General features: G+C 30.8%; 2 protein-coding genes across 4 annotated transcripts; one reads left to right on the forward strand and one right to left on the reverse strand.

Moving 5' to 3' along the window:
* Positions 1 to 8023: 8023 nt before the first annotated feature.
* On the reverse strand, positions 8024 to 15694 carry LOC107261792 (hydroxymethylglutaryl-CoA lyase, mitochondrial). Of its 3 annotated transcripts, none has more exons than XM_015723499.3 (9): positions 15225 to 15694; positions 13453 to 13645; positions 12807 to 13011; positions 12409 to 12588; positions 10560 to 10643; positions 10303 to 10466; positions 9521 to 9657; positions 8765 to 8880; positions 8024 to 8484 (listed from the first exon to the last, which is right to left on the reverse strand). In XM_015723499.3, exons 2-9 carry the CDS (start codon positions 13617 to 13619, stop codon positions 8236 to 8238), a joined length of 1302 nt encoding a protein of 433 aa, XP_015578985.1. In that variant the 5' UTR covers positions 13620 to 13645; positions 15225 to 15694; the 3' UTR covers positions 8024 to 8235. The 3 variants fall into 3 exon arrangements, with proteins under 3 accessions (XP_015578985.1, XP_015578986.1, XP_015578987.1); XM_015723500.3 differs by having other exon boundaries at positions 10560 to 10640; positions 15225 to 15689; XM_015723501.3 differs by lacking the exon at positions 15225 to 15694 and having other exon boundaries at positions 12807 to 13027.
* Positions 15695 to 24572: 8878 nt separating this feature from the next.
* LOC112537365 lies at positions 24573 to 26078 on the forward strand. Its single transcript, XM_048373543.1, is given in 6 exon segments — positions 24573 to 24771; positions 24883 to 24910; positions 24912 to 25125; positions 25315 to 25498; positions 25501 to 25524; positions 25527 to 26078. Coding segments are annotated over 6 exon segments (978 nt in total). The 3' UTR covers positions 25856 to 26078.
* Positions 26079 to 26363: the final 285 nt, after the last annotated feature.

The following is a 26363-nucleotide window of genomic DNA, read 5'->3' on the forward strand; positions in this document are numbered from 1 at the left end:
AGCTCGAGATGGCAAGCTTGCAATAATTCTTGTTTACATTAATTATCTCATCATCACTGGAAACGATCTTAATGAGATCCACCAGACCAAGAAAAGTGTGGTTTCATATGAAAGAACTTAGGGAGCTGAATCACTTTCTTGGATTGGAAGTAGAGTGCACAAAGGAAGTATTATTCTTGTGTCAAGAGAAATAAGCAAGAAAACTTCTCCAAAAATATGAGATGCTTGACTGCAAACCTCTTGCTCTTCTAATAGTGGTCAAATCCAAATTGAGCATTATATAAAATGCAAAAATTTGGAAGATTCGATGATGTATCAACAAATAGTTGGCAGTCTAATCGATCTAACTGTGAAGTTAGAGTAGTTAGTTGATTTATACAAACTCTGAAAAAGCCTCACTTGGCAGAAGTTTAGAGAATTTTAAGTACATTAAAGGAACACTTGATCTTGGATTATTTTATAAAAGTAACATGACTTGCAAATTGATAAGGATATTGTAGTGCTAATTATGCAAGTAATTATAATATGCGAAGATCGACCATTGGTTATGCATTTAGTTTGAGTTATGGATTGTTACTTGGTGTAGCAAAAGACAACCAACAATGTCACTCTCAATAACAAAGGCTGAGTATCGTACAACAAGGATGGCAGCTTAAGAGAGTTTGTGGTTAATATAATTATTAGAGAAATTTACATCAGCAAGTTGATTATCCGATATCAATATATTGTGATAACTAATCAACTATTTGTTTAATTGAGAACCCAGTATTTCATGTTAGAATAAAACATATGGATATGCAATATTATTTTACTCACCAAAAAGCTTAACAGGGGAGATCAAGGTAATTCAGGTGAAAACAAAAGTACAACTGTAGATATTTTCACTAAAGGGCTTAATAGTGAAAAATTAAAAAAAAATTGATAAAGAGCTCGGCATGATTCTAAGAAAAGGGATTAAGGATATTAGTAATGAGGAGGAATGTTGAAGATCATTACTACTAATTTGGAATAATAAAATATAATTTTATTTTTTGCTTAAATAATATTTATTTAAAAAAGTATTAGTTTATATTTATAATGAATTATAACCATTGAAGTTTTTAGTAAGAAGAACATTATAAATAATGTACCTTGTAGTTTGTAAGATATATGTAAAAAATATATAAATGTGGTGTCAATTGAGTGAATAATTATTCTTATTATTAATTTTTAACTTATTCTAACTTAACAAAATGTGGAGGAACAGAGATATTGCCTATTAAAAGGATAAAGCTATTTGTAATAATCCGGAATGAGATTACATGAGATATTGTCCGCTTTGGCCCCCACTGGCCTCACGGTTTTATCCCTTTGGTGGGTTCGAAAACTTTCCGGGAGGTCCCTCATCCTGGAATTTCTCTGAACCAAGCACATTTAACTTTGGAGTTCCTACAACTCCACAGCCAAATAACCAAAAGGCACCTCATGTGATTAGTTCAAACTCTTACGTATATGTTATCAACTATTCCCCAACACATTTGATGTGCAATTCGATTCATTTATGTACCTCTGTACCTTAGAGTGTTGCCATCCTAGAAGCCTGCCAAAAGGCGCTCCTTGTCCAGGCATCCTATCTTTGCCCTAGCGTCCACTTCATGCCCTCGTCAGATCACTTTTCTAGGTCAGGCTGTCACATGTCCACCAGCTTCCGCCTGGTTCATCCTCGAACCACACATCTACTAGAGAGGTCCTGCTCTGATACCATTTCTAACAATCTGGAACCATATCACAATAAGATATTGTCCGCTTTGGCCCCCACTGGCCTCAGTGGTTTTTTTTCTTTGGTGGGTTCGAGAACTTCCTAGGAGGTCCCCCATCCTGGAATTTCTCTAAACTAAGCACGTTTGACTTTGGAGTTCCTACAACTCCACAGCCAAACAACCAAAAGGCATCTCATGTGATTAGTTCCAACTCATACATTTATGTTATCAACCATTCCCCACCGAATTTCAATGTGCAATTCGATTCATTCATATACCCCCATACCTTAGAGTGCTACCATCCTAGAAGCCTGTCAGAAGTCGCTCCTTGTCCAGGCATCCTAACCTTGCCTCGGCGTCCACTTCCCGCCCTTGTCGAACCGCTTCTCTAGGCCAGGTTGTCACATTATTTCTTATTAGAGTAGATGCATATCTCAATATTGAAGAAGATAGGTGTTGGTGTAACAAACATGAGGTAGAGAAAAGAACTATTTGTGATGTTCCTACTAGGTTCGTACTAGTCGTGGTATTTCCACCAATTGCATGTTAGACATAATAGTTCTTCATGCATTAGTTCCGGTTCGGAAATATATCTTCTTCACCAAAAGATATTCTTTTTAAATAAGATACGAAAGGAAAAAATATCTTAGTTATGATAAACTTGATTATTTTCTTTTTCATAAATGACAAAAATTGATGAATTGCCTTGATTTAGCACCTGAGTAATTGATCTCTAATCGCACTCTTTACATACCATTGCAAGTGAGGACAGCACCATATGTTTTTTTTTTTTAGCTATTTACTCTGATGGCTAAGTTAGTATTTTAGAAAGGATAAAAAAACCTATAAGAGATTAAGTATGAATTGTGCACCTTATATATATAGGCATTAGAATACTCTCTTTGTTCTAGTTGGATTGTCCTGAATATGAACTCTTTATCCTATTTAGACTTTGATTGCTATCTCTTTGTATGTTTCCTCTATATTTTAAGAGTCCTTAAGTCCTTTTGCTCCTTATCCCGGTCAAACAAGAAATTGTGCTCAAACTATTCATATATTTATCTTCAATTACATGACCTTCAAGTCATGCTTAAACATTATTGTCCGACAATCTAATTCATGCTCAACTGTTAAAAATGTTCAAAAAAAATGAGCATAAGACACCAAACCATTCATCAAAAACTATACTTAAAAACTTATAATCTTTAATTAACGGTAATAGAATTATCTTCAGAACTGTGAAGATACAAGTTCTTATATTAATCAAACTCCAATTAAATTTTTATTTTTTTAATAAAAGAACTTTACATTTAGCGATTTAGTCTCTCAATGAATACATGTGCCATTTTGGACAAATAGATAAGTTAGAATCTTCTTACTTTGTTTCATAATCAAATTATCATTTCAAACCAACAAAACTAAAGAAGTATTATAATTGAGGTTGCCCTCTAAAAAGAAAGAAAAAAGAATGTATGATTTGTTTAGAATCTAAAAATGTGAGTAGTGGAGCATCTTAGCTAGGGACAATAATAATGTTCTTGAACAAGAAAGAATAGTCCAAGATTTAGCAATACGAATGTCACCTTCCATACTAACATTTGTTATCTCTTAAGTAGGGTTTTGTATTCTATTAGTTATTTAGTCAGAAATGGACGGCCCCCTTAACTCGTCATCATGATTATAATTGGACAAATTTGTACTCATAAACCGCTAAATAGGCCCCTAGTTGTTGAATTTATGACTTCCTAAGTAATTTGGATCAATTATTCAAGAAATATAATATTTTTTTGAATACCAAATCAAATTGAATGCCAAAGTAATTAGGCAAATTACAAGATATAATTTGAATTTTTCATCTAGTAATATGGAAGGTTTATGACTTAATTAAGTTAAGGTACTATTTCTTCTCTGAGTTTTGTACTTTAATTACATTCTCGTCCCTTTTATTTGGAAATGAAGTGAAATCATTGTGCACTTTTCTTTTTTTTTACTTTCAAAACACTCAATCCCTCTATCAAAATTATAATAGTAATTTTAGTCTCTAAATTGTTTAATCTAAATAATATTTTTGTCCTTGATTTTCATAAAATTAGAGTCTCATTTTTAAAATGAAACGTTTGGAATCTATGATTTTTGTCAAAATTAATGAATTATAAAAATTTAGGGTTTTGTAAATCTTTAATTGTATGAATTTGTTCATGCTCCTCTTTTTTAATACGTATGTCAAGTCAATATATTTTAGTGGTGTTTGTAGAATAAAGAAAATGTCAGAATAATCTTTTATTTAAATGAAAAATTTCACAAAAATCCACCTTTTATGTGGGTTTTCATAATCCTATCAAAAACTATTAAAATAGACACTGATGAAGGAATTTTTAATTCTTAAAAAGTTGATAAAGATGAGTCTAAAATGCTATTCTATTTAAAATGTGATGAACTAAAATGTGAGTTTATTTTAAAATGAAGGATTAAACTATAATATAAGACTGGAGCTTTTATTTTTCAAAAAGTTGTGAACGGTTTTATTTAGATTTTAAATAACGATGTTGTGTTTAGTTGAAGTTAATAATGAAATTGATTTTATTATAAATATAATTTTATATTTTTAATTTATTAAATAATATAACTATGAGATTCATTTCAAATGAAATGATTATTATGTTAAAAATAAATTATAAAAGAAAATTATAGAGAAAAGACATGAAAGGAAAAGTAAATTGAAATAGTAAAGTTTGAAGGAATATTTTATTTTTATAAAATATATTGATTTATTATTTTAATTTTATAAAATAAGTTGACTTATTACTAATGTAGGACTATTTTAAAAAAAATTAATTTATTTATAATCAATATTATAAATTTAATCATATAAAATTTTAAATAGAACCGAAAATGTAAATTTTAGATTTACAAATAAATTTTATAAAATTTTATGAAATTAATTTCTACCCAGCAGAATGTTAAAGTCGATACTCAAGTAACATGGTAATTTTATTATAAATCTTAATATATTTGATTCAACATGTTGGAGGTGGCATTTTAATGGGGTTCTCTGTAGTCTAATACGTAAGCTAAATTAATAATAATTAATATATACTCATCATATTTCTAATTAAATAAAAAAAAAGAATTGAATTGTTAATTTCTTATTCTTATTATACTGCATTAGAAACAAAACATTAGACTGATGAAATACTAAAGCTAACATGTGTGGCCCCTTTTGCTTTAGGAGAATTATTATCAAGGGTCATCGCAGATGGTTGGTCTGCTGTTAAAAGTCTGTTGTCTTTACTGGGTTTTGGCTGGAACCAGCACTACAACATTAAATTCCCATGTAAAACTTGTGCTTCTTCTCCTACACATTTCACCACATAAGATCTTAGTGAAACCCATGTTACAACCAACTTTATATCTTAGTGTGTACTTTAGGTGTGTGTCTTTGTTTTGAATCTTTTAATATCCATGCAAAATCTCTAAAAGCCATGCTTGATGGTGAAGGGAAGGAATGTCCTCTTTAGTTTGAACACTAGGTCATAAATATGTCCTAATGTTGAGCTATACATTGTAATTAGCAAAGATACACCTACAATAAAAGGCAAAATAAAATAAAAAATGGATCTCGTTTTTTTAATTTTTTTTTTACTATAATCAAAATATCTTGTAAAAGTTTACAAAATATAACTGCCAAGATTTGAATTTACAGTCAAACTTTTATACAGTAGTGCTCTATATAAGAATAACATTACATAATTATAAAAATTTCGATCCAAATTTGGACTAGTTGTAAACAGAAATAAATTTTATATTATAATAAATTATAAATTTTTTATCTTAAAAAATATATCTCTATATAATAATATTTATATTTTTTTAAAAAATTATATATTATGATATATTTTATTTTTTGTATTATTATTGTGTCTCATCAATATTATTTATATAATATGATAAGATATTGATGTATTTTATATATGATTGTTATTATTTTACCAACAAAATTAACTATTAAGTTAAAAGAGGAATTTTAGTATTCAATCTTTCATTGAATCACGTTACCTTATCGTAGTCATAAAATTTTATTTGACTCCAAATATATTACTATAAAAAGATTGTACCGTATAATATTTTATATATTATCTGATATATTATACATGCCAAATGCTTTTCTCCAAAGGAGTCCATATGTCAGCTACTTGACATCACTTTGTTTGAATGAATTTATGTACCCTTTTCATTATGAATTACATTACACACACACCACTCCCCCAAAGTTGAAGTTGAAGTTGAAGGGACAATTTGAGAGTGCTATATAGCTCTTGACTGAACTAAGCAACAAGAGAAAAGAAAAGAAAAGAAAAGAAAAGAAAAAAAGAATAAGACAGTGTAAGCTATGAGTAAACTTGGCATGATTACGGTAGAGAAAATATATGGTGGTGGCCAAGCAATTAGAAGTCTTGCTCCCTTTATTTCTGCTTTTTGTTAAACTTTTTTGCTTGGTGGTCAAAGTCATGGTAATCTATCATCATTGGGATCTCAACTACTTCCATAAACTTTGACACCTTGTCCCCATTAGCCCTGTGAATTCATGGGCCTTCTAGTAGAAAGAAGTGGCAATTATCAATCTCATGCCAAATGATAGCTTCACACACACAAGGGCACAAACACATTAAAAAAAAGTGAGTAAAATTTTGCATATTCTCTGTGGCAGTTGTGAAGGAGAAAAAGAGTTTTGATAGGTCATTAGAGATAGAGAGTAAGCTATCATAAGGGTAAAATGTTTGTAGCCCTTCTATTTGTCTAGTTTCTCTTTGTGTGATCTTATGAAACAGGGAACCAGAATCTCATGGTGGGACTGGAAAATGACATGGTAATGGTGATGGCAAAGTTTGCAGTAACAAATGTGGTAATGGTGATGGCAAAGTTTGCAGTAACAAATGTGGTAATGGACACAATGGCTGCATCTAAGTATATAGAGTTCAATAAGGTATGAAGGGTAACTTTCTTTAAAGTCTAAAGAAGTGAAATGATAACAAAGAGGGTAAAGGGTCCACATTTGGACTGTATTAACCTAAGCTTAGAGATATAAATCAAACACCAATAGATTGGATTATGAACTACCCCCTATTTGCTTCTATGGCAAAGCTTAACATGTTGATCTAAACTTTGACATGGAAGTTTCTTTTAGGAAGACAAGTGTAACAAGGGGATGATGCTAGTCAGCCATTATCAAAACTACGGTTTTTACAAAACTTGTTCAAGATAATCACCTTGGTAAAGATTTTGATTCTTCAACCAATCAAGAAACCACGAAAGAACATTGTTCTTCTTGTTCATGAATTCATTCAAAAAAACCAGAATGTTTCTTGAAGCTTATACATATGTGTCATGATGTTTGTAATGGTGCGTATTGCTGTTCTTATATATAAACGTATATATAATGTGCGTGTCAAATGAAACTTGATCATTTTCATGGCATGCTGTTTTGCCAAGATGTGCATGCATGTGAATGAGAACGATATTAAATATGCTTGGCAGATAATTATGGTTAATGGTTAGAAAGGGTGTGGTAACAATCATGAAGATATTAATAATTATAGTGATCAACAAAAATTTATAATTTTTTGTCTAATTTAGTCATTCCTTTGAAAGATCAACCTTTTCCCACCAAGAAGAATCACTTAGCATACAAGTTCTTTTGCCTTTTTAGATATCTAACCATATGGTGCCTCAAAATTGCCAATCCTTCTGTGGAAACCTTTTGTTTGTTCTCTATACTAACTGCTGTGGATGTATATGACTCAAAATTCTAGTGTCTTCTCCATATTGGATTATAACCAAATGATCTCTTCATAAATGCTTCTATTTACAAAGTTAATCCCCTTTCTGTACTCGCACTATAATAAAAGTTTCACACAACATGAAATAATAATTCATTTTCTCAGGAAAAAGCTTAATTCTATCTAGAAGATATTAAGATGACATGTTATCTTATTTGCTAATAGTTGCATAGTAGTGTGGTAGTATAATTCAATTCCCCTTTGCATCATTTAATACCCAAATAGTGCATATAGATATGAGTAATGGAGCTTGCACTTCTCATTTTCAAACCCAGAAATCAAGACCATCTCCATATCATGTAAATCTACTATAACTAGACACTTCACTATCCAGTTTTATCAGGTTGCCCTTTTATTCAAGTTTAAAAGCTGTTCTTTTTGTGCAAAAGTTAAAATAAAAATTAACTAATCAGCACAACAGGCAGCTTCAGCTGTCAGAAGCATACATTCAAGTACAATAATCACTCGCTCTTTTATTTATACCTATTTATACGTGTATTCATATATGTATATGGCATGCATGTTATGAACATGCAGCATGCATAGCAGTGCTATTTTTACTTGTTTACAAGTGTACCTGTTTATAAATATAACTAACTGCGACCTTTCATACTGTTGAGGTGTCAGCTGTAACTTGGCACAAGGCAACAGTAGTCCCCTCATATCTTAGAGGCGTCAGCTGTAACTCGGCTCAAGGCAATAGCAGTCTTTGAACCAGACTGGCGAGCTAAGTGCTTGCTTATGAAATCCCCAGCAGAGAGGAGTTTTGATAGATCCACATTTGTCTTCACACCAAGCCCATGAAGCATGTAGACAACATCTTCAGTGGCAACATTGCCCGATGCTCCCTTAGCATATGGGCACCCGCCTAAACCCGCAATTGATGAGTCCACTGTGCTAATCCCCATCTATGAAAAACACAAAAAAATAGTTCTTGAGATGGATTGCACTGGGTGTGAGTACAGAAGAATAAGATCTTCAGTACGAATAATGCATTCCATTCTGGTGCTTGACGGTTTCTAAATCATAGTTTGTTATCTTGCACTATTTATCCTTTATCAAACTTTAGACAAGCCCAAAGGAAGCACAGCATAAGGAGGACGATAATATTAGATGCAGTCTGCAGGAAAGCTACCAAAATATCGTGCAACTGTTAACCAGCATCCTTAGTAGAAAACCAGCGCATACCTGGAGGGAAACTAAAATATTCGAAAGAGATTGCCCATAAGTATCATGGAAGTGGACAGCAAGCTTTTCAACAGGAACAACAGCCATTACAGCCTCAAGCATAGGAACAACGGTCCCTGTCCCAAACAGAAAGTAAATGGAGGAAAACAAAGGAAAGGTAATTTTTGAGGAAGACAAAAATTGACTTAAGAACCAGAACAAAGTAATATTTGAAAAAAAAGAAAAGAAAAGGTTCCTGAACATGGTCAATTCATATTGTTCTTGCCTAGGAAAACAGAAGTTTTGAAATACTTGTTCGTTATATGTTCATATATACATGCATGCAAGAAATTCAGATTAACAGCCAATTAAAGGTGCCAAAATAAATGCAAAGGCACAATGCATGCCCAAAACAAGTGCAGACGTTGAAATGGAAAAGTAGCAGGGAAAATGGAAAAACGACAGCTAAAAATAAAACAAGAAATTGTTTTGAAATACTTGCAAAAGAACTTGAAATGTTATAGAAGAAAGTAATGCCATGTAATTTGACAAATTCCTTTCTAACAAGCATTGAAAAAAAAAAAAAAACGAAGACAAAAAAGTCCATCTAGATTAGTGAAATTTAAAGACAATTGACCATCTTCTACAGTAACTAACGTATTGCAATAGCATTAAAAAACTTGCGGGAGAATAAATAAAGTATAAACACTAGTGAGCTGGTGTATGTGCATGTAAGGTTGTAAATTTTTTAAATAAATAGCCAGGCTGAAATAGTACCAGGTGTGCCAACACCAATTGTATCACCAAGAGAAATTTCGAAGCAGCCCATATCATGAAGTTCTTTTGCTACATATGCCACTTCTGAAGGAGAAACTGCTCCATCCACAGGACACCCAACTACGCATGAGACATACCTATCAAAGTATTCAAAGACCGGAGAGTATAATCAGCTCAATCTTTGTTTTCAATAGAAGCATCAAACAAGTGTCCAGTTGCAGATACAATGATGCTAGAGTGAGATAAAATAGCAAAAACAGCATAAGATGCATATGCATTGTATGTAACATAGTTGAACTAGTTTATCGCTGAAACCAAATTCTGTAAATTTGCTGCAGTACAGCAGATATCTATGTGCATTTTTTAAATGTCTAAATGATATTGAAAACTTCAAATTTTTGTTAGAAGATCCATGTTAAGGCTAGTAAAGCAATTATTATTATTCAGAAACAGGCTTAGCATGTCAATAATCTATGTCCAAATACTGGGATCTGGGTTTGATGAATATTCACTTCACTAACAAATACAATTAATCAGTTCAATGATGGCTAAATGACCACCCCCACCCGACCAATATACAAATAAGAAACAAATACTACAATATTCACTCAGGTTATTATGACCTTCATTTTCATTAATAACAGAAAGATGATCAAACTAAATCCTGAAGATACTTTCTAATCTAGCTGTCAATCAGTAGGATTTCGAAGATACTTTATCTCAAAAGAAACTTCAAGGTGGAGGAGGAGAGAGTTAAGTTAAAAGGTTAAAAAAATGCATACCCTCGAACAGGAACTCCAAGCTCTTTTGCAGCATTCGTAACAGCACGGTAACGAGCAAGACTCTCTTCAATGCTGCAATTAATATTTGACTTTGAAAATGACTCAGAAGCGGATGCAAAAACTGCTACTTCCTTGGCACCAGCAGCAACAGCTGCTTCAAATCCCTACCAAATGAATTAGATGACCACAAGGTTCCTATTAGACCAAAATGATAATAACAGATTGCTTGAATATGCAATAGAGTCAGATATACAAACTTTTAGATTAGGTGTTAGAACAGGAAGTCTAGAGCCCTCCAAACTTTTAACTGCTTTCATTACATCTCTTGCATCTGCTAACTGCTTAAGGATATTAAAAATGGAGTCAGGGAGGCAGAAAGGAAAAACCGAAATAAGTCATTTCATGGAAAAAAATAAACTAAAATCAAAATCATAGACAGGAAAGCTTCTGCAACAATCAAAGGTTACATACTTGAAACAAAATTGTTTATTTGCAAACGAGCAAAACACTGATGTTTCTGAAATATAATGATTCAGCTCAAACCATTTAACATCTAGGTAATTACCATTACAGAATTGCACAATTTTAGCTACAAAACATATGTAAAGCTAGGTTGAGAGAAGAGAAGGCACATTAGGAGGTGGTAAACTGGAGGGAGCTTATGGGGAGTTAATTTAGTTAACCCTCATGTCTGGATGAAATAAAAGGAGTAAAAGCAAGGTTACTGAGTATAGAAGCCTGGTACAGAAAAACATGTCCTACTTTTACAGTGGATGTTCTTTAGATTTTCTTCCTTTTTTCACTCCTTCAGTCCCTCCCAAACATACCATCTCATATCCATATTATTTTGAATGAAAAAATCATCAGTGTTATTTTAGAAAATAATATAATCAAAGGGGTCTATTAACAAGATTTTCACTTGGCCCCTTCCACCATCACCCTCCACCCCTAATAAACTATCACTTCCGTTGACCTTTCCGTCTCTCTTTTCCCCTTAATAGCAATTCTGCATCCAGGGCCTATTTCCTATCAGAAAGGGAGACCCATCTGTATGGGACCTGCAGGAAATGATCCACTAGCATCACAAGGAAGGAGACAAGAAAAGAGCTTCTGTGAGAGAGCCTATAAAGAATTAGGTTTAGCAAAGAAACAAGAGATGGTACTAAGTTGGATCAAAACATTCAGGAATACAAGACTTAGAATTTATTAGCTTGGCATTGGCTCATCATGTTTGATTTGGATTCTATGATATGAAGGAACCAATAACTCCTAACACACAGAACACTATCATATTGGCTTCAGCCTATTTAACGAGCAACATCCCTTCAGCATTGGTGACAATGCTTTATGAGTTTTCTGTTTTCTCCTCCCCTATTGTTTTAATAAAGAACCAATATTTGAGTTTAGAGCATTTTTAGTGGGGTATTACGTGTTTTAGTGTGAAGTTTCTGTTGACTTCAATAGACATAGGCAACGCTGAGTTAGCAGCAAAGATTTTCTCCAACATCAACTGATATTGAACTCTACGTTCTTGTACACAAAGAACTTCTATTCAACAGAAACCAAATGTGCCTGAAAACTACATAATTGTGTAAAGAAAGAGAGTATAGGAATGCCAAAGCACAATGTAGACTCCAGTTCAATTTGTAGGTAAATATATAATAATAAGTGATGAGAAATACTAATAACCATAATATAGAAATTAATGAAATTAATTACATAAACTTATACAACTACGAGCCAATGTAGTGTGGTACAAAAGCAAAACCAAATTTACATCTCCTTGCAAACACCAACAATCTCCTTACAAGAAAACATCAAGTTTGATAGCAGCTGATTTCAAACAAGTATACCAGGATCATAACTGTTTATATTAATCTTTTTTCCTGAGAATATTATTACTCTATGCAAATTATAGATCACCAGTAAAAACCATGCAAGTAATATATCCATATCTTCTTTTGGATTGCAATCAAGTTAAGTGTTAATGATTCCTAGAACCATTACTCATTAATAAAGCAGCGGTAGAGTGGGACAAATAAGAAGATAATTTCAACTTTCAAGAATGAAGCTACAATAGCAATGCATACGATGAAAGCATATTACCTGAGGAACCCATTTTGGAGATACAAAACTTGTAGCCTCAACAACTGCCAACCCTGAAGATACTAATCTGCGAATCAGTTCAATCTTAACATCTGTGGGTACAATATTTTTCTCATTCTGTAGTCCGTCCCTTGGACCAACTTCAACTATCTTCACAAACTTTGGCATGCCTTTCAGAAACTGCTTCGTCCAAACAAGATATAGAAGTTCACAATTTAAATAAGATGAATAAATGGAAGAGTAAAAGGTCTGAACTACAACCCAGATGGTAGAACATAGGATAAATGCAATTGGGACAAGAATGACCCTGGGAAACTTATTGTACAAGAGAAACAGACCACAATTCCCTTCTAACAGGACATAACAGTATAATAGCTCTAGCTTAATTGTAAAATCACCTTATTTGTATAACCCCACACATCTCTGTCATTGGATTTGGAGTTATATTGACAATCTGGAAAGTACCGTGAATCCCAAACCTTTCCACACACCATATGGTTCCTGCCTAAGCTCATGGTCCTTTGATTGACAGAGTCACCTTGGGACAGATCCCTTGTATGTCTTTTCCAGGGAAACATCTCTCTTGTATACTCATAATCTTCCCTGCATAGGGATGCAGCTGTAAGGATCAGACTGTTAATAAGTAAGATGAAACTAACAATACTGAGGCTCAAATATCTAAGAGCTTTTCTTATATACAGGTTACAGATAAGCAAGAAAGAGACACAAACTTAACTAATTAGTCCTAACATAATTGAGCAGAAATAAAATTGTTCCACCTTCTACTTTCGAAAAGAGCATGTTTCTGACATTTTCAGACGTTGCTATAAAGAAAAGTAGAAATAAAAAGCATATATGGCAAATATGATTTGATTTTCTGTCAGAAAAAAGAATAAAGGAAAAAATAATAGAAACACTCATATTTGTATTGATGATAGTGGTCCATTGACAAGATGATGAGAGTTGTGCAGTTCATAAAGGCTATGATAACTGTGTCAGTATATTATCAACAATCTCTATAACACTTTATTTGTGCTCACTTACTCGCAACTGTTGGATGTGCTGCAATTCCTTCCTTCAATCCAGAAAGTTCCCATTCCCATATCATCCACGCTCGGCCGGCAAGCACCAGAAGAGAACCTCTGAATCCTGTCAATGGTACTCATGCTTGGCAACTTGTCAAGAGCAAGTGGCTCTTCTAAACTCGACATTGCTGAAGTAGGTGCAAAAATTGGAACTGCGAGTAGAAACAAAAAAGTTTAATGTTTTGTCAGGTATGCTTAATTGACCCTTTATTGCCAGCATATTGTCATAAATAACAACCTTGGATGCAGATCTCATCAAAACACTAGTCAAACTAATTACACAAGTTTTAGTACTGTTTCCTGCATGAAAAAATTAATTCAATGTATGTTTGCATCTTGATCAAGCATATTTGATTTAGGACAGTGGTCTGGTGCTTCAACTCTCACATAAAAATATTTACTGAATATTATTTACATATTCACTTGCAAAAGAATATTCTTCACTTCAGAACATTAAGGCGAAATCCAAAACATGCAGAACTTGCAAATTTGAGCCGATATGAGTTACAAATGAAGCCACAAACCATAAGCAAATCAGAAAACACATGACTTCTCATACTAAAATTCACTCACTAGATGTAGCTTATTCCAAACTTGTACAAGTAATTCTATTTGTAAAATATTAATGCATTGGCTAAAATCACTTACAGAAAAATAGTAGCAAAATCATGTTGCTCTTACTAAACCATTCGCAATAACAGTAATAATTTTTTAAAAGAAAAAAAAGAAGAGAGAGAGAAAAGAAAAGAAAACCAGAGAGAACAATAGTTAACAACTGTCACAAACTATAACAATGTCATATAGAAAATTAACGTTACTATTCAAAGATTTAACCAACAACTTGTTTTCTGGAACACATATTACGCATGCAGTTGCAACATTTTCAAAGTGCAAGTTCTCTATGAAATTACAAATGTAAATCATGAAGTGCAACCATAATATATCCTCCAATTTTTTTTTTTTATGAATCAAGCAAATGCCATTCCTTACCATCTCAAGAACAACAACAATTAGTTGATTGAAGAGAATGTAATACAACCTGAAGCTATAAATACACAAAATGGAACAATTTTTACCAAATTCTCAAATTGAAACATGTCAACACTCTTCATATCATTTCTCTGCATTTCCAAACTTCTCATTTTCTTTTTTCACCCTTTCTCAGCAACTAAACTAACTACTAAACTTGCTCTCAATTTCCTAGTCAAATTTGTTTTTCAATGTAAATATTTCACAGCTAACGCAATACATTGAACCCCAAGAACAAAGGAAAAGAATTCCACACAAGCAATGCAAGAAACTTGGAAAAAGAAATATCTCAAAAAGCATTTCAATGTAGGACATTTAAAAATCTGTTTGCAAAAATTTAATGTACTTGCAGAAATTTTAATTCTACACCACCAAAATTTGCACCCAAATAAACGGAAAACTTAAGTTAAAGAACTCAGTATCAAAATGCATTCAACTTCAAAGAGATCAACGCAAAATTCACTTTCAGTTCTCATTAGTTTTTATCGTTTGCTTCCATCAACAAAAACTGACACCAAAGAATTTAACTATCCAACACCAAATTTTTCTTTTATATTTTTATAATGTACAAAAGAGTTCAAAGTAATTAGCTTTTCGTCCGTAGTTATTCATTCTCTTTTTTCCTGCAGTTTCCCGGGAAACAAACAGAGGAATTGCATTGGAACAGGACAAGAATTCAAAAGTCAAGCAAAGTGGGCATACCTGAATTGAAGAAAAAGAAAAAGAAAAAGAAAATGAAAGAGCTAGGCTTTCTGAGTTGAGAAACCCCCCCAGAAAATTGGGAGTTATTATAAACGAATGAAGATGTGGCTTGTTTGGTTTAAAGGAAATTAGGAATTGGTGTTATAATGGAAAAAGGAAAAGAAAGGAAGAAGAGGAGAGGAGTTGGAAACTATGTTTTCTTTCTGTTTTGTCCGGTGGGAGAGTTTCACTTCTCATTTTCTTTTTCTTCTTTTTTTAAATTTTTAATTCTTTAACTTTTTTATTTATTTATTCTTTTATTCAAATTTATTTATTTTTAAAGTGAGATGAAAATTATGAAACTAAAACACCCAATAAAAGAGAGAGAGAGTAAAGGGTGCGGTGGTTGGTAGTTTTCTGTTGGGGGTTAGGTCTCTTTCTCAATCTACTTTCTTATTTTATTGAATTTTATAACAATAAAAATATCTTCTGCTCCTTTTTCTTTTTTACTTCTACTTCATTTTTATACAAATAAAAAGGTAATTAAAAATATTAATGCAAAATTTATTTTATTACATACTTTTATCTTTGTATTTTTTATATAGCTCTTTTTTTTTACGTTTATATATAAATTTAAAAATTATAGTTATCGGCCAGAATATTATTTTATAATTTTAACTGTTAAATAAATTAGTTAGGATGTTATTGAACTTATAATTTAATGCCACCTTTTATAAATGGTTTTTTTTTTTATTTCTTCACATTACTTTGAGCTATAGAAAGATTTATTTCAATTTTAATTTTTATGAAGTAGATGTAATATAATAGAATAATATGTTCTTAGTATTTTGGACCCAAAAGACAGAAATAAAATATTATCATGGGTAAACAATAAAGTATTTCATATATTTTTAGAATTTTGAATAAAATGCCGTAGTTAATAAAAATTTAACTTTTATATGTTAGTCTCGCTTTTTTATTTGATCTTTAATTATAATTACATATCCAAATTTTAAATCTTTTCATCCGCCCTAAGTGTATTTATTTTTATTGCGAGTGTAAAGCAAAGAGTAACTCTTATAATATAATCTATAACCTATTGATCCTTAAATGAACTAAAAAAAATAGCACATTTATTACAAATTATACCTTAATAAAAAATTTCAAAGAGATAGTAAAAAAGGTACAAAAATATCTTTGAGTTTGATTTTTAACTTTCTATCTTATATAGCAAATTAGTCATTTAATATCTCATAAAATATTTAATTCTTGACAAGAATAACTCTTTGTTCTTTAACCCACTTTGTATATGTTGGGCTAACAGTTACCTCACACAAAGATTTTTTTTTTTTTTAAGTAAAAATATTTTTTTATTAAAAATAATTAATAAGTATAATTTGTAATAAATAAGTAAATATGATTACGTTCAAGAAATATCTCTGAATGTTGAAATTTTAGTAGTCATGGAGTTTTTTTCTATACATTTTTAATTTGTCATTTGTTTACCTAAATTTACTACTAAAAAAATATAAAAAAAATTATAATTAAAATCTATAAACTATGACCAGTTCATACAAATAAAATAAAAATATGATTTAATTATTTGATTATGATTGAAAAAATTATTTTAAAAAATAAAAAATAAAAAATTAAAATTAGCTATAGTCGATGATAAAAAAAAGCCACCGATAACAATAAAAAAATAGAAAAGAAACTCTTGCAGCGAGAATTTTTTAAAACTTTTCTCTCTACCATAAACAGACTATTTTATTAAAGGCATAAATATTAAAGCCAAGCATGAAAATATGACAATTAGAATTTAACAATGAAACCCATAATAGAACAAATCTCAGGAATATTTACTATTCTCTTTTATAGAGTTTATTAATTAAGGAATATACTTAAACTAGATATATATAAATGAATAAACAAGTAACGCGTATTTATTATATAATTGGGTATTAATCATTTAGCATCCAAGTATAAAATATAAATTTTATAATTAAACAATATATAAAGTGTTAAATGCAATATATATAATAAATAAATAATATATATTTATAAATATCAAATAAATAAATATGTATTAATCATTTACTATATAAAAGTATTTAATTAATACTTTATTTATATATTTGTTAAGATATATAAACATAAAAGGTATGTTTTGTTCCACTGATCAGTACAGCTGATAACTGGTAGTTGATGGTTGATAAACTAAACCGTTTGGTAAAATTTTATCTACGATTCTTTGTTTACATATTTAAATAACCATTGAGGGTATAATTTATAATTAAATATATTTTATTTTATTATATTATAATAACTTATTATAACTTATAATATTTAAAAATATTATAGTTGATTTTTTTAACTAAATTGTATTTATTATTAAAAAATTTAAAAATTATTTAAAAATAAAAATAAAATTTTTAATTCTATTAATAAGAATTTTTAATTTCAAATACTATAATTATAAATATTATAATTATTTAACTATTAAGAATAATTTTAAAATAATATTTATTTATTAAAAAATATAAAAATATAATTATATGATATTATATACTAAATTATTATTAATAAATTTTAATAAGAATAATAGTGCCTAAATAAATAAAAAATTCAAATCAACTATCAGCTAATAAGAAAAAAGCTCTAAAATAGAGCTGATAAAGTAGCTAATGTTTCTTAAGTCTTTACCAAATGCTTTAACATATTTGTTTAGTGAGAAATAGCTATCAGTTGCATCAAATCTCTGAACTAAACACTCTCAAAGTATGTAAGTCTAACTGATTAACTAATTTAGTGACATTAAAAAAGAAACTAATATGCAAAAATGCCATATTTTTTAAGGTTAAATCAATTTTCTTTTACATAATTAAAGTTAATCTATTAATTACTATTTTTTTCCTCTCGGGAGAAGCTAAAATATGTACTAAACATGCTTTTCATTGATATTTAATTTTTTTAAAAAAATTAATATTATATTTAATTGAAATTTATTAAAAATTTATTTATGTTAAGAAAATATATGAATAAAATTAAATTAAAAAATATATTTTAATATTAAAAAATATAATTTATTATTTATTAATATAAATTTATTTAAAAATTTTACTTTTATTTTATCTATTTTCTTTGAATTATTTTACGAGTCTAATAATGAAAATGTTTAGCAATATTACAATAATAAGCCGCTTTCGATTAATAGATATAGAACGAGAAATTTCTATGTGTATTCTCTCCATCGTTAGAATGATTATATAATAATATTTTAATATATATAATTATTTATGATATATTAAATTTATTTTAAATAATTTAAATGATAATTATGTATCAATTAGTAATATTATATGCCACATAGTAACTAATAACACGAATTATAATATTTATATAGTGAGTTGAATTCACTTAAGAACTCAATTTGATGATTCTTTTTTAATTAACAATCTTTCTAAATATTCAATCAACTATGATAAATTTCTATTTATACAACATCAAAGCGTTATAAATTCTTGAAACCTATTTAAAATAGAATAATTAAAAACTAATTTCAGATGACATTTTAAGATAAAAAAAATTGCAGAAAATTAGAAATAGAATGTGCAATATTTTCAAAAATTGGTTTACTATATTACTATCTTTTTCAGTGATTTTAGTATTCAAAGGATCACAGGTAGCTTTCTTTGTTATTCTTTTCACATATATTTTGAGGTCAAATTAATCATGATGATATTGATGGCAACTCAATTTCAATATTAATCTTAGTTTAGTGGTAAAATTAAATTATTTTAAGAATATATGTTAATAAATTTGGCTAAAAGCTTGAGCCAGTTCCAAAATTATCAGTTCATAGGTTTATTAAATAATCAAACTCCCTAATTTAAACCATATAAAAATTAACCTCTAATTTAAAGTTTTAAAAATTATAATTTTAAAACATATAAATTTATTGTAATTTAATTAATATTTTGTAACTTTTATTAAGATAATATTATATATTACTAATCAATTTCAGATTAATTTATGAAATAAAATTATTAATTAAAAGTTCGATTTAAAATATAATTACAAAAATCTCAATCTGATTCACGATTTAAACCGGCTTTTAATTTAATATAGATAATAATATTTAAATGAAAAAAAAATGAAGAAAGCATAAATATTTGACAATATTATTTTTCTTTTTTGAAAAAACATTTAACAGTATAGTTGAATGGTATGCTATTTTTATTTTATATTTGTTTTTATCATTTATTGTTGTTACTTGAATGAATATAATTTTAAGGCAAAGTATCAACATAATTTGAATTGCCACTTTTGCACGCATAGTTCTAGAAGTTGCACCGTCAATTTTCGATGTCTCTGTCAAGTGGCTGGCAACGTCGACGCGCCTGTGGTGCGCGTCATCATGCGGGACTAATAATAAACTTAAGAAACATTATTAAAATTCTTAATATTTGGTTCAACATTTCAAAATTATAACAATTTTAGATATAAGAACACTTAAAATTTCATAATATCAAAATTAAAGTTTGAAATTATTATAATGAAGATTGTTGCTATAATTATAAAAGTCTAAAGTGCATATTAGTTTAATAAAGTGGTAAGGCAGTGTTATTATAGACACAAAATAAAATATATTCTGAATACGAATTATAATAATATTATTTACTATTTTGAAATCTCCTTAATATTTATATTTTCGATTTTATTTTAAATTTATTTGATTAATGGTTATGGATAAATCACTCATGTCCTGGTCTATAAGAAATATATATATAAAAATTTAAATTTTTTTGATATATGTAATTAATTTTAACGCATAAGATTTTTATTTTGATATGTGTACTATTTTTGACATATAAGATTTAAGTTTATATACAATCTTATTACTTTTTTATTAATTTATTAATTAGTAAATTACATTCCTAATTAAACACTCATTTTAATCCTAAGAAATAATATTTAATTAATAAATTAGTTTTCTAATTAGATACTTAACAATTATTCTAAAAGATAATATATTAATTATATTTTAATATTAAATTAACTAAAAATTAATTTTTGAATTAAATAGTAATTTTAATTATAAAAATAATATTTTTAAATATTATATTCACTAATAAATTAATCTTTAATTATACAATAATTTTTAATTTTTAAAAAATAGTAATATCAATTACATTAATAGTATTAATTTATATAATATTAGAGTTAATAAATAAATATCTTAAAAATAATTTATTGATAGTATTAATTTAAAGATAATATTAATAAATAAATATTTTATTAATACAATAACATAAATAAAATTTCTAAAAAATAAAAAATATATAAAACTAGTTAATTTATTATTTTTAAAATTATTACAAATCAATATTACATATCAAATAATTAATTAAATTATATTTACAAATTTAATTCTATAATTGAAATAATAATAACGGTCGTACAACATACGGCTAGACAACTAATAATAAATAAATTATGGAAATGTTCAATAAATTCATACATGTATTTGAATTGGTGGCTCACTCTTGCCATTAAGATAATGGCTTCAAGATAAGAAGCTTCCACATTATGCTGAGTAAATTTTTAAAAACTGATTTTTAAAGAAATAAAAAAATGATATTTCTCAAAAAGAAAATATACATAAAAAATATTTATAAAAAAAATCTAAAATTGTAAATTTTAAATATATTAGTACCTAACAATAATTTCAAATAATATTTTTGAATCAGCATTTATCTTTATTGTATTGTATATCTACAAGTGAAAAATGCAACCTACAAGAAGATAAGGTATATAATTTCCTTTGTAGTTGATATTAGATGGACCTCTTGCTAAAAGAAAGCAAAGAAAAATCTTTCTTTGTCCAATCATTTGGTGCCACTTATGTGAACAAAATATTGTCTGGTTGTCCTAAATGCATCCTTTGGTGGCCTAAAATAGTTTGTAGAATATGCAATGTATGGACTCCAAGCAAATGTCAATAAATAAAAAATAAAGGTTGATATTGTTTTGTTTTTATTAGGTCACTAAAGATAGCATTCAATGCATTCACAAACTTAACTTGATGTAGATGTATATTTTAATTTGAATATAGTTTTAATTTCTGAGTTCTTTTTTATTATTAGTAATATATTTAAAAAAATAAAGAATTAAATGAGAGGGGTGGATAAGGTTTTGAATATAGGGGATTAGTTGCCATGCTTTGAAGTTGAAGAATGTTAGGTCAAGAATTGAAAAACAAAGGCACATTTTGCAAATAAAAAAAGTCTAAAATGATGGGATAATTTTGTTATTAAATACATTCTTAAAATTGAAGGGAAGATGACATATTGACAAGAGAAAATAGATAAGCTTATCTTAATCTTGAGGAGACAACTAAGAATTTATCTTGAGGAAGAGATGCTATGATTAAACTTTTGGTTCATTTTTATTAATAAACATATATTATAACAAATTATTAAAAAAATTTCAACATAAAAATAAAAGGATTAGTTGCAAAAAGAAATTATGATCTTTAGCATATTATATAATTTTAATATGATTTTAATTTTAGTAATGTTGGGCACGAATTTAGTAAATATTATAATTTAAAATATTAATTAAAAAATTTAATATAATTTGATTAATATGGTGCCAAAATGGGTCGAGTTACTCTATGCCAATGCTATATTGAGGACTCACTTTTTCCTAATTATAAAAAGCAAATTTTAGAATTTCTTTTACAAAATTATCATGCTTTCTTAACCCTTGAATATGTGTACATGTTAAATGTTTAAATGGTATTGCCAATTTGTTAAATTTAAAAATTTGTGTTAAATTTGTAAGAAGTACCAAAAGTTGTGATTATTTTTTTACAATTAGATAAAAGCGAGAGATTTATTGCTTCATTCACGTCGAGAGATTAAATGATTGTTATTAATCATTTTTAAGATTTTTTGAAAAAAAAAGGTGAATTAATATTTTAAAAAAGTGAGTGATAAAAACAGTTTACAAAAAACTAAAAAAAATTTGTATTAGATCAAAATGAATTCTAATTAGGTTTTCAGACACCTAGAGGCAATGCCAAACAGGGGAGTAATATTTTCTATATTAGGAAGAAATATGCAAATATATAACCTAATAGTATGGCCTGGTTACCTTCATTTGATAGATAAAAGATATGTTTAGCCCCAATAGCAGTTGGCCTATTAGCTCAGTTGGTTAGAGCGTCGTGCTAATAACACGAAGGTCGCAGGTTCGAGAGCTTTGAATTTAAGGATGGATAAATGGAGGTTGGAATATTCCCAACCCCTTTCCGGACTTCTTGGTGATTACACTATCAAGTTTGGAATTTTATTCAAAACCTTTTGTACCTGTCCACCGATTAAAATTCAAGAAATGATGTACGCAATTAAATTTATTTACAGATCTAGCTCAATCAAGATTCACGTGTGTATATATAAAATTTCATATATATATATATATATATATATATATATATATATATATATATATATATATAGTGATTTTCTCGCCTATTACGGATCCCCATACTACCCCTCATAAACTGAAAATCCATAACCCCAATTGCTACGGGAATGCCGTTTAGTTGACCTGTGCCTGTTTGAACGGCCTCGGTTAATCCTGTCTTCAAACAACAACGCTCCTTCCCCATATGGAGTTCAGAACCTAAAGGCAATCGTTGAGTCTGATTTGATATTGTTGAAAGGCTTGGGCTGCGCTCGTGGCGGTGCGCCTTTCCTTTTGAAGCAGACCCGAGCCGGGAATGGCAATCTCGTTTCGGCCTTTCCTTCTCTCTCTCCCATAAGCAAACTTTGAACTCGCGGCACACTTTCTATATATCACAACCCAACCTTGTGAACAAACTCTACTTTTTTTAAACGACCTAAAGCAATTTGATTATAATTCAATTCGTGACGATCATAACCTTCCTTTGCTACCAATGCTTAATAATATAATATAACCTCATCGCCAGGAAACTAGCAAGCCTTCCAGGTCTGGTTTGAAGCTCTGATACCACCTTGACAGATTGATTGAGAAAGGCTCAATCTTCCAAGAGGAACCAAAAAGAACAAGAGAAAGCTTCGCGCCGACTACTTTACGACAACGGATGATCACCCGTAGGGGGTTTACTGCACAAGACCCCTGCAGAGGAAAAGCTTTTTCCCAGGGAATATAAGATGCTCAGCTCCGCACAACATAGGGATTAGCACACTTTCGGGAAGAACATAGAATAGTAGAGGATCCAGCATGCGGAACACGGCGATCATTAGAAATTCACGAATTAGAGATGCTGTAATATACTCTTTCCCATAACTTCTCATACCAGAGCAACCCACTAAAATGCAAATAGGGATCAGAAATGTGGTCAATATCACGAAGAATAAAGAAATACCGTCTATACCAAAAAAAAATGGATGTTCTCATAAGGAAGCCATCGAAGGCTTTCCACAAATTGAGATTTGGCCATAGAAGGATCGAATTGTATCCGAAGAACAGGGGAATACAAAAAAGTAATAAGAGAGGCACACAGACCAATCAATCGTATCGGTCGTGTTCTTGAATTTGGAATGAAAAGAGGAGTAATGCTTCCTAGCACGGGACAGAGAATAAGACCACTTAGATCAGAATAGCATTCACAGAAATGTTCTAACATAGAGTAGAATCAAAGATTGAAGAGATTAGTTGACAACGATGAAAAATGGGCTCTAATTCCAATACAATAGGGGTCTATCGGTGCAAGTCGGGCTAAAGAACGTGATTGATGAGTGGGTAGGTGGCTTAGGTCCACCTCTCGCCCAGTGGGAAGTAATGAGGCTAGTCTCCCCCCTGAATGAAGAAGTAGTGGGCCCTCTTTCCTTCGGCCCTTTATTTAGATTCTTTCTATTTTTTAATTCTTTATCCAATTTCTAAAAAATATCTCTGGCAAAAAAAAAAAGGCAATTTGTCGATTTCAATCCCTTGCCTTTTCTCAGATAGGTATCCTACGCCTATTCAGCTAGTGGGGCATTGGTCATAACCGAAATTCGTCGAAGAAAGAAAAAAGAAAGAAGAGGAAGAAAGGTAAGTTTTGTCTTTCTCAAAATAAGAGAACAAAGAAACCACTCAAAAATGAAAGTTAGATAAAGAAGTTTCAGTAAGAACTAGCACTAGACTTCTTTCCCCCTTTTTCCTCTCTCTTTTTTTTGTGTTTCCACTCGGGCTTTTCATTCTGTTTTATTTTATAAAAAGACCCGAGGAAAAATGTGTTTAATAATTTATATAGATATAGAAAGGTGAGGATCGATGTTAATTGACTCGACTGGTTGGAGAGGAGCGAAAAACCCGGCATATGAAAAAAAATCCAGGATGACGGCTTTCAAAAGACGAGTAAGGATGTGGAGGCAGAGGCTCTCGAAACCAAACGAGACTAGAAAGAACATAGGAATTAGCACCATTCCTATGAGTTACCTTAGCCCTGGGCCATGCTATTCAATGATATTGGAAAAATGGCAGCGTAACGTAACAACTAGAAAGCTGGTCTGGTCGCCTTTTGAAGCGTTCGCCGGTAACCAAACCAAAGCGTCTCGTTTCCGCAACCACTTTTGTACTTTGCTTATAGCTTTTTTAGGTTATGCAATAGAAGGGGCTTAGCTCTGGATCCCCCCGCTTTGAAATGAATGGATCGGGAAGGGGGGTACGGGTTCTATTTCCTGCAGGGAGGGAGGTGAAGGCCATAAGAGAAGATTGCCCTCCCAGGTAAGGAAGAGAGGGCTGTCATCTATCTCGACCAGTTTCCCGAGGGCGTTGGAAATCCGGCTCGGAGAATCACTGGCGCTGTGGCCTTCGCTTCGCCAACAAAGAAGTCATCCTTGACGATTTCCTATTCCTTCCTCACGAGCCGCCTCTTTTCGCCATTCAAGTACTACCCCGCCTTCCCTTTCTATAACATACCCGAGCGCCCTCCTTTCCAATCACTAAGAAAAAATTAATGCCAATCAAATCAAAGCTCTATCTAAGTAAAGCTTCGTCATTATTTTTCCAGCCCCGGGGGAGTTTACTCGACCCATTCCCCGATCTCCCACACCGCCAAGTGTGCGACTCTGTATGAGGACCTCCTTCCCTTTTGCCCACTCTCTGTTCACACGGTTCTCAAAGCAAAGGAGGAAGGGTGGGCAGAAGGTACCACGAGCCCTCTGTCCCACACATCTATCCAGAAGCAAGTGTAGTTCACCGGTTCCACCGAATGCTCCTATCTCTCGACAAAGATCGTGTGAGTGTGCAGTTATGCTTCGCCATAGAATAGATCGACCCAGTTCCCGTTCTTTCCGGTGCACTCGCTTTATATCTCCGACACACAAGGAAGGACGCAGTGGGAAGGAAGCAGCCCTAGCCTCTGTCCGGTCGATCATTCCGCTGGCATCTTGCATTCACGCCTCCATTTGACTACCGCTCGGGGATGTAGTTGTAGATACGTTAGTCTTAGTGGATCGTTGGCTCCACCTGTTATCTCCTTCTACGACATGCTGTTGTCGTTGCCATATTCCATATGTCACTTAGTCATCTCTGCCTCGCTGCGGGTCAGCACCTCTGAAAGAAACGGAGGACTTCATTCATTGACTCTGCGATCGCCCTCTAAACGATCAGAATAAGGTAAAGCTTGAAGATAAGTTTTATACTCTATTAATTTCTCAGTCCCTCTAGTCGGGTGGGCGTCGACCGGTCTTTCGACCAAATCTCCCTAAAAATCGTACATGCGGGTCTCCCCGTATGCGGCTCACGCCATTCGAGGTGGTCCAGCCTAGCATTCATTCGCAAATCCTGTAGTGAAATTGAGACTGCTCGACCACGGAAGCTAATTCGCGTGTAGGCAGCGCCACCGTTGGAACCAATGAAGCAAATGATTGACCCATCATATCATCCGAAGAAATGGAAAATACCAAAAAGTTCAAATTCACAGCTAATAACATTGATTCAATTGGCTTTGACATAATAGGAATATTTCGTCTATTAAGGAGGATTCCCCGAATACCTAAAATAGAGATGATCATAGAAAATGTGAAATATTTGATAGGATCCATTTCGGGAACGTGGAATCTAAGAGAAATTCAAATGTTATAACTCCAGTACATCAGGAACACTATGTCATTTACAACCCTG

The sequence above is a fragment of the Ricinus communis genome, chromosome 1 (assembly GCF_019578655.1).
Source record: "Ricinus communis isolate WT05 ecotype wild-type chromosome 1, ASM1957865v1, whole genome shotgun sequence".
NCBI lineage: Eukaryota > Viridiplantae > Streptophyta > Magnoliopsida > Malpighiales > Euphorbiaceae > Ricinus > Ricinus communis.